This window comes from Leiobunum rupestre, chromosome 7 (genome assembly GCF_980474605.1).
Source record: "Leiobunum rupestre chromosome 7, qqLeiRupe1.1.hap1, whole genome shotgun sequence".
Classification (NCBI taxonomy): domain Eukaryota; kingdom Metazoa; phylum Arthropoda; class Arachnida; order Opiliones; family Sclerosomatidae; genus Leiobunum; species Leiobunum rupestre.
The window spans coordinates 52,792,842-52,802,977 of NC_143390.1; the positions used below are offsets into that span (position 1 = coordinate 52,792,842).

The window sequence follows — 10,136 nt, forward strand, 5'->3', positions numbered from 1 at the left end:
TTAACAGTTTCAATCGTCTGTTTGCGGATTTTAATTATTTTCAAATGATTAAGAAATTAGTTTCACGTTAAAAATGGTTATCTGCCTGGTTAAAAATTGTTCGAGTAGTTCAATTACCAAGGGAGAGCGAAAATTGTTTATTTTATTTGATAGCGAAGGTAATTGTAAAAAGGATGACCGCAAAGGCCTAACTTTGATAAGCTTTGTCAACTTCTTTTCGTAGATATTTCTGTCGTAATTTGATATTTTATTTAAATAACCCGGCCTTAGAATCTTATCAAGCTTTGTTTAGGGCCCATTTATATTTTAAAGCATAAATCTAATACGTTTTGTAGCTTTGACGAGATTACCAACAAAATGGCTACCTATTTAGTAGCTACGCGCGAAATGGTTTGAATTTTTATTGCCCTCCCAGTTTCCTTGGAGACTATAGGCCCCTCCCTTCGGTGCAAACTATGTATATAAGTAACTCGAAAACAGAATGGCGCACTTCGGTACTTTTGTCAGTTTTTCACAATTTGGTTAAGTTAACAGAAAAATGCATTTAAAAGGGCTGGATTGGCCCTTTTAAGTATTTTTTTGTCAAACCCAAAAGAGGAACCAAAGTTAACTATGGTTTTTCTGATTTCGTATTTTTACTCAAAATCCGTTGTGATATACTTTATAACAATTTTTATCTTCTAACCAAAAAATGGCTGTTTTGCACTGAAGTGGATATTTTGGCCAAACCGACAGTGGTACAGAGGTACCTTTTTTTAGCCAAAATCCGTTGAGATATATTAAGTTACAATTTAGTCTAATAAAAGTGCAGTTTTCAGCCCTTAGAGTAGATTTTCCGGCCAACCCGTCAGAGATACCTGTGATAACTATGATTTTTCGAGAAACTCTTATTCTTTCTGTTGCCATTTTGTTTAGGTTAATTACTAGATTGACTGCACTATAATATACGAAATTCTTTTTCGAAAAAAAATGAAATCCCTTTCTGCACACAACCACTAAGGCTTTTTTTGTACCTATTGTTTCACGTACAGTGTAGCCGCCGATGGCCGTGCAGAATTCTAAAAAAATGTGTAGCAATTAGGCTTGCCAATAGATAAAAAATCATGCTCTTGGTAGAGCATTGTGAATTTTGCTGATCGGGGACCTTCAAAAGGGACAGTTTTGAGATTTTCGGCTTCGAGTTAACGTACTTTTCTTAAATTAAATTTGATTGGTTGAAAATTATATAAGTAATTAAGATGATAAAAGCTTGTTCGTTTGTTTAATTTAAAAATTTCTGCATTACAGAGAAAAATTACAGAATGAAACTTGCGCAGCTTCCTCGAGATATCAAAGACGAACTCTTGGGGCTCGCAGTGGACCCTCTGCCATGGTGGTGGGGCCAATTCGTCGGCTTCCTTTTGAGGCCGAATGCGAACTTGTGGAAACACATCCACGACGTCAAGACACGACTCAATTTTTCAAGTCCAATTATTGGGTTAGTCTCTGAGGTTATTTGATGTCGATGTTGGTGTACAATTTTTGTTGTGATTCTGTGAAGGTATCATTTTTCCCCGTATCGCATCCCTCTTAAATCGGAGGGTATTCCCTGTATTTATATTTGCAAATTACAAAACTAACTTCATAAAATAGTTATTTAGTTGGTTTCTTGTATTTTTGGTTTTTACTATCTTACGATTGGTCGTTTTGGTGTTTCAGATTTTTTAACATTCCAATATTTTGGTTACCCCTCAGAAGGAAAAATTATGCGAAGTTCAATGATTTGAAGGGCCCGTTAAGGGGCCAGATGATGTTTTGTTCCCGCCAAGAAGCAAATTTATATCAATAACCAATAAAGAGGCTAGATGATGCGAGGGGGCGGACACTTGTCATTAGTTTGTACGGGATTTCGGGATTTCGTAGACATTTTGGCGATTTTATCATTACTTTTTGAAGTGATTTTGTATTTCAATTTTAATTTACCATAGAGAGAGTTAAAAGATTTTGCGATTTTAGATTAAGTGTACGGGATTTTGGTAAATGTCCGACCCCTCGAGATGATGTCTACGGATAGGAACCAGGCTAGGTTATGTCTAGGGCCCGTACCGTGGTTAGAACATTCCAAAAAAGCTTCCAGAAACGGCTAATATTCGTAGAAACCGCCAAAATCGAAGAACATTCAAAGAAACTGCTCAATATTCCCAAAACCATCAAAAGTGCCCAGATTTTTCTATCTGCTTCGATAAAGAAATATATGGGAAAGGTTTTCCGTTAAAATATACAAAGGATAAAGAAATCTCATTTCAAAACATTCTTTTGGACGGTTTCCCATTTTATAATGTTTCTAAATATTCTTTCTAATTATAAAGTTATTCATTAAAAACAATAATACTTCATTCTTGTGAAAAATCCGCTGTTATGATAGAATTATTTTTTGATAAATGAAATAGTATTTCTTCCGAGTTAGTGAGTTGTTTAAACCTAACAGAAAACCGACCCACAGTCCTGTTTTTCAACAATACTGGAAATGCCGAACCGAAGTTTGGTTTTCAGGGCAATCAAAGCCTCGACATGGAAGAAACCGTCCTCGCTTACTTGATGGTTCACCTTTGAACTTTTGAATTGATACAAAAATGTCTCGCTGTATCCTGAAACGTCCGTTTGGATATATTATATTTTAAAAGAAACTATTTTGGTGGAATTTACTTTGAATTTTGATGACCTCATAACTCAGTGAAATCAAGATCAATTTCAAAGGGCCTTGGTTAATGCTCATTGAAACGTGTTGTATACCTAACGGTTAATAAAATTCAAAGTCGTAATAATTTATAAAATTTTATGAAATATACAAAATAAGGTGTTGTACAGATATGCCCCGAAAATTTCATAATTACAGGAAAATAACGTTTCGAAAAAAAATTCTTTATTGATCTAATTTTGACAACCCATCAAAATGCAAGTGTTTGCCATTTTCTAAGAAACGAATTTACTTTTTTTATACTTCTGCTAAAGAATACGTCAAATAATAAAGATCAATAAAGTTAATTTATAAATGTTTTGGCTAAATAATGACCAAATAATTATTCCTGTTTTGATGTAGCATTCATATAAGACGAAGTGATAAAGTGGGCTTAGAAGCAATATCTCACAGCAACGACGAGTACATGTTAGAGGTTGAGCACTATTTCAACAAAATGGACATGGCCCTTGAACTGTCTTCCAATCACAGTAACTCGCCTTTGAAAAATATCTCTCGAACCACCAGGAACGTCTTCGTGGCCACCGACGACCCCGGCGCCACCAAAGCACTGAAACAGAAGTACAATAGCCTCTTTCTCATTTTATTTATTTCACTAACAGATCATTTCGAAAGCCATTTAATATATTTCAACCCCGAGACTATCTCTGAATCTGTTGTGTCATTTTATCAAAAGTCTATTCAATCAACCCTGGACACGCGATGTACGCCTTCCACAGTAGAGAGATTTTGAAAATTGTTCGGAATTTGCTGGTGCGCGACGCTGGCGCCTCTAGTGGCCGTCATCAAAATAACGGCTACTGCGCAAGCGCGAACTTTTGTTTCTCTCTAATTTCCGGTCTCGGGGTCATAATCGAGGTGAGGTGAGTCGCACCGTTTTTTAAGCCTTATCCTGCGAGTTTAAATCAGTCTTGCATTTAGTGTGTTATTTGTAAATAGATTATTAGACATAATCGACCATTTACTGTGTTTTGTCCCTAAATAAATAAAACATCGTGGATTTATAATTTTAAGTATGATTTTATATTTATCCTGTGTTGATTGTAGAAAGTGCTTATTTTTATAATCGCATGATTTTCTATTAATAGGTTTTTGTCACCTAACATCTTTACAATGCCTAAGGCCATCACAGTCTAAATTACAAAAAAAATAATATTGAGGCAGTTAGGAAGAGTGAAATACAGAATTTTTAATAGTACTCACCATTAAACATTTCATCAATAAATTCATCGTTATCGTTTGAATACATCGTTTATTCAAGTCCAATTCCTAAGCCTTAGCTTGAACGTGTGGGATCTCCACGACCCACGTGATTCGAAAACGGAAATTGATAAGAGAGGAGGAGTAGGAGGGGGGAGCGCGAGCGCACCAGCAAACAAACAAGCAGCGCCTCTAACGGCACTTACATTTTTTCGCGGAGAGAGGCGTACGTCGTGTGTCCAGGGTTTACCCGTTCTTCGTCTATGATTCAATACAATAAGATAATAAAATTCTTTAGTTCTTACATTATAGAACGTTTATATTGTGATATAGACGCCGTCGCTTACAAAGCTGTTAGGATAATTCTACCCTATTTTCCAAAAACGCGTCACCTTTGAGTAAACTGGGCTATAGCGTAAAACGGGGTCTAATATTAACTGAATTTTAATTACGAATATTTAGCAATGATAACATTGTTTTATAGATACCCTGGATACAATTTTATGTTCCAAGATGAGCGCATTACAAAATGGACTGAAAACGCGGCTACTCGCTACAGCAACGCGTCACTGTATGGTCTTCTGGTCGATTTGTACTTACTCGCCGACACCGATTATTTGGTCTGCACACTTTCTTCCGGTGTAAGTTTACGTCAAAAATCAATTCTAATGACAGTCTTAAGTTTCAAGTAACGACGAGCGTTAGAAATAGAAATATTTATAGCAAAGCATTGCAGTAAAAGTTATTAAGTTAAATCATTTTTTCGAAGAAAATAAGTTTAGTAAGTCTAACGAATTTCGGGGGAAACAATTGGAGGTAAGGAATCGAAGCTGCCGGTTCCAACGCGGCTTTCTCAATCACTACTGGTTATTATTACATAGATATATGCGAACGCGAAACGGGTCGTAACAAAACCCAATTTTTTTATTTCAACTAATTAAAGCGATAACTAATTTCAACATTATCTGATTTGACCACCATTCAAATAAATCGAAACTACTTAAGATAATTTGTAATCTTAATTTCGACTGAAATGTTTAATATTTTAGTTAACACAAAGCAGTCGGTGCACAGGAAATTCGGTTAATAAAAACCACCTATGGACTGAATGCCAAGAATTGCATCTTTTTACTCGAAGATCTATTTGGTTCAAGTGTTTCGTATTTATTTAATTCTCGAAGACCTATTTGGTTCGAGTCATTCGTTTTATGAATTTTGTAAATTAGTGCAGGGTTCAATATTTTGCTAGTGTCTGCTGCAGTACATTCGATTCGTAAAGAAATACCAACATCAATTTTGGTCAAATGCAATTATTATACAAGTTTAGCTAGAGTACCGATAACACCGCTTACAGTTTTATCCATGTCTGGCTACTCTCGTGTCAAGATATTTTTAAGCTTTATATTCGAACGATAAAATTAATTACAAATTAGTTTTTAAGTTATAAGTTATTAAATATTGTTTCTACACTTACCGGCGATTTTAGTACAATTTAACAAAAACTTAAACCCCGGAGTTGTATTCCTCAGAGCTTCACTGGTGGCTTTTCAATATGTCACAAGACTAACAAAAGGCAAAGAAAGCTTTAAAGTGTCAAACTTAAAACTTTCATTTCAAGCCAACTGAATTCCGCGAACACGGAGCAATCATGATTAGAAGAAATTGAGTTTTGATTAAAACTTTTCTAATATATGGTTGATTTTCAGCTATGTCGTCTTGCATTAGAACTTTCAAGCTACTTGCGTTCAACCAGTGAAGAATCTCCGAAATCTCTCTATTCCGAAGCGGTGCCTCGCGTCTATTCTCTGGATGTGCCACTTCATTACACGTACATTCTGCCTCCGAAAAGAGTGGTCATCGTCAGCCATCTCGACGAAGGACCCGATCAGTTGTCGGCCGTTGCGGGAGATGTATTGGAGAAAACTGACCCGATGTCCTTCCAGGATGAAGCCAAGAGAGGCAAATTCGAAGACGGGTTCAGCGTGTGGAGGAACGCGCGAACTGGAAAAATGGGAAATATTCCGAATTTCAAAACGAAGGAAATTTATATAACTGAAGAATAGATCGATTCTAATTTATTTTCCAAAATTAGGGGTGCGCTTTAACATCAACAGTTATCTCAATTACAGTTTGAAGTATTCATTGTAATTTCTAATCGAACAATAAACCTTAAAACAGCTTGGGCTGTAGTTTTAAAAACTATTCATTTCGTTTCAAAATTCGGTAACCCTAAAAACGTCAAGGTCCTCTTGTATGCCATAGTGATAAATTTAAAAGTGGATTATTTTGACACCCTCAAAAGATTAAATAAGATTAAGTCATGATTGTTTTTATTAAATCATAGTTGTTATTATTAAATAATTTTTCCAGTAATAAAATCATTGTTATAAAGATTAAATCATGATTAAAATGATTAGATCAGGGTTATAGTTTTAAAATAATGATAATAATGATTAAATTTTGGTTTAAGTGATTAAATAATGGTTATAATGATTAAATCATTTCAATTACTAAATTACGATTCTGATGATTAAATCATAGTTAATCAAATTCCAATTCTAAATGTGATTTGTTTCGGTAAATAACATGTGTTCTTTAACACTTTGTATAAAAGTGCCGGTAATTTCTTTTTTTGAGGCAAATAATATAGTTGAGAATACATTTTTCCAACATAGTCCAATAAAGTTAAAAAATACCGAACCCTTTTTTAATAGAATTTTCATTTACTCTAGTCATAGTTAATATAAGTTTATATCTTGGTATCGCGGAAGTTATGGGATAACTTCGTATCAATCTCAAGTTTTAATTTTGTTTTCATTTAAATATTTCGGCCGTTGGTCGGACGAAGTTTCAAGGTTTAAATTTGTTATATGTGCGTAGAAGCGCGAGTGCCTGAACATTCCGGAACTACTTAACCGTGTGTGGTTGTGTCATAGTGCTTGTGTGCGAACTGTAGATGGACTAATTGTAAGACAAAACGTCTAGAAACTTAACTCTACGAAAACTGTAAGAATGAAAATTATTTTTGTTATTTACGCTGGATGGTTCCAATGTCAATTTAAAGTTATATAGTACTAACGAGTTAGTTAAGTACCGTCACGCTGACGGTGGGTTTTTTTTTGTTTCAACACTGTCCAAGCTAACCAAATGAACTTTGTGATAAATAAAAAGTACAATTACAATTGAAATGGTTCTCCGCTCCTTTTTCCAACTCACTCTCACAACCTAGCAGTTGGACAATCTCGAATGAAATAAATTTCAATATAACGGCGACGAGCTGAAGGTATCGTCAATTTATCGCGCGGGGTTGGTAAAATTTTAATTAATAAAGCCAGTTCTTCCAAATTCGACACGATTTAGTCTTAAAATTTTACCAAAAGACGAATGGTCGTTATAATTTACATTCCACCCAATAGATCAATCTTAACACATGAGAAGCTGAATGATGTACTAAAAAACCACCTGCAAATGTTTTTACGGGAGATACAATTATGCTCGGTGATCTTAATCTGCCAGGTGTAAACTGGGACTATTAGAGTCTAGATTGTTGCGGATATTATGTGAAGAAAACAAGTTTTCAAGCCAAAATATACCTCTCCTCGGAAGAATGGTCCCTAGTGGTATTAATTTCTCGAGAGGACCCTTCAAGATATGTCCACAATTCAGAGTTATTTACTAAAAACGTCCTCCCGGTTCAATCCCACCCGTTTAAAATTATAATTAAAATGAAAATAATTGAGACGAAACAACCGAGTTTAATTTATTAAGAATAATATAAATTAAGTAGTTACAACAGTGAGTTAGACGAACTAAACCACAAAATAACCAATATAAAAGAATATTCAACCAACAAACAAGTTAATCCAAATACTTTGAAATCAAGAATAAATAAACCCAAATACCGAAAGTTGAAAAAATTATGTGAAAGGAAAAACGAAAAACACCTTACCGTTAGCAATACACGGCTTACAGCGTACAAAAAATGACCGCAGACGGAATAGTTAGGGTTCTTTATAAATAAAAAACAAACCCAATTGATGAACTGCATTAAACATCTTAATCCGTCGAGAAAACGTTTAAAATAAATTACGAAGGATTGACTACCCAGTTAAAAACCTAGACCAACTTAAATTTAAGAGCACGATGTATACAACTCGAATTTTTCTTCAAAAATTAACTATTACGCTTGAAAACTAAATACGCTAAATACACAATTGATAAAAATATACGACTGAAAAAACGAATTAAATTACAAAAAACTAACTAACCTTGAATAAAAGAAGGGTCGCGCGTTTGTTTTCATAATTTCCAAACACGGACTTGACCGTTTGAAGTTACACCGTGTTTCGTACAAAGGCGTTATTTTTCCAGTACACTGTTAAAAATTGCTGTTAAAATTTACAGGAATTTACCTGGCAGAAAATTACCAGGAAAATTCCTGTAAAATTACAGGTATTTTTTCCTGTAACCGTAGCAAGTAAAAACCTGTTCTAGACACGAGAAATATGAAGTACCATTATAACAGTAAATTTTAAATTGCTGTTGTTCCAACATGAAATTTCCCATTACGTTTACGGTAATTTAACAATAGAACTTTATTATATTGTTGTCGCAAAAATTATGCTGGGGCTATAGGCCTACCCAAAATTAATTCCAAATATTAATTACTACATGATAATTGTACATGAATGGCAATTTTAAATTTAAATAGATAAAACTAAATTATTGATGAACTTTTTTATTTGAAAAACATGATACAGCAATTGAATCAAATCAGGTTATGTGAACAAAATTTTTAAAACATCAAAAAGTGCATAAACCTCACCAAGATTGTTTTTACTAAAAATACTTCTACAATTTATAAAATTTAAAGTTCAAATTTTCAAATCAATTAATAAAATAAAATCTGTCAACGTTCGTTAACACTTGTATTTCGGTGAAATTAAATTATAAACGTGAATTTTCTGCTATTTAATACTCTAAGGGTTAGGTTTTCTTCTTCCTATCACCCTTTAAATTTACTTTCCTGCCACACAAATATACTGGTGGTAGGCCAACTGCAGAAAACGTTGGCCTACCACCAGGGTATTTGTGCGGCAGGTAAGTAAATTTAAAGGGTAACAGGCAGAAAAAAAAGACCTTTAATTTAATTTAACAATTGATGTTTTTTGAAATTATCAGCTTCAGCTTTCTTGTTTGATTGCCATTGATGGAGATACTCGAAATGAAACTTTAGTCAAATCCTGGAATCCAGCTGTTTCCATTTCTCAATCTTGATTTTAATAAATTCAGCCAAAATATTTTTCAATTTGAATTAAACTCTTCATCAGTGTTCAATGTCTTCTATGAGTGTACTGCAGCTAAACAATATAATAATTTTATTAACTGGAAATTCTTCATACGAAATCACAATTATTGAACCAAAAACATATGCACATTAAGCATAGTCATTAAGATTTTAGGCAGGTTCTTTCAGCGGTAGTGATTAAAATACAATTACAATTATTTTTAGTAAAAAAGTTTAAATAGATAACCAAATTTCAAACTCAATTTTAAAAAGGGAGCTAAATGGATTTTTTTTTCACCTAGCTTACTCAATCGGTGACCACAGACTAAGATAGATAATTTTTGAAGATATTTAAAGGCAACTTCTCTTACATTTCACCCAGAATCACATTTATTGAATAAAGAAAATGTAATCCCCTACTTCAAGACTTGGGCAAGGTGGTTTTTTAGAGGTGTTAAAACAATAACTTAAATTTTAAAATAAGTGAAATTTTGGTGGTATACATGCTAGAGCTTTTTTTTCAATTTGATACCATCACTTAAAATCAACTTTGCCAAAGTCTTAATAACTATGTAAAGTAATAAAAGGGTGGTTAAATATTTTTGGATTCAATAATTGTGATTTAGGGCAAAACAAATTGAATATATTAAAGTTATCGTAGTGAAATAAAATAGTTTCCTTTAAATGCAGCTGAAAAGAAACATCATTAGTTTGTGTTCACACATTGAATACGGTAGCAGGTGTAAAATTTTCACTTCGCCAACTTTTTAAAATAAAAAAGTGGTTAAATATCTTTTGGTCCAATAATTGTGGTTCTGGGTTAAAAAAAATCTTAGATAACAGTATTAAGTTGATTTAAAATAAATAAAATTTAACCACTATTGCACAGTAAAAACATTTATTGCTACTACA

General features: G+C 33.5%; 1 protein-coding gene across 4 annotated transcripts in view; it reads left to right on the forward strand.

Moving 5' to 3' along the window:
* LOC149937231 (alpha-(1,6)-fucosyltransferase-like) overlaps positions 1–6,356 on the forward strand; it is a 45,679-nt gene extending 39,323 nt beyond the window's left edge. For all 4 annotated transcript variants that reach the window (XM_090181596.1, XM_090181597.1, XM_090181598.1 and 1 more), the window contains 4 exons: positions 1,288–1,477; positions 3,080–3,298; positions 4,422–4,578; positions 5,644–6,356. In XM_090181596.1, coding sequence (XP_090037722.1) covers positions 1,288–1,477; positions 3,080–3,298; positions 4,422–4,578; positions 5,644–6,000 — 923 coding nt within the window. In that variant the 3' untranslated portion in view covers positions 6,001–6,356. The remainder of the gene's footprint in view (positions 1–1,287; positions 1,478–3,079; positions 3,299–4,421; positions 4,579–5,643) is intronic.
* Positions 6,357–10,136: the final 3,780 nt, after the last annotated feature.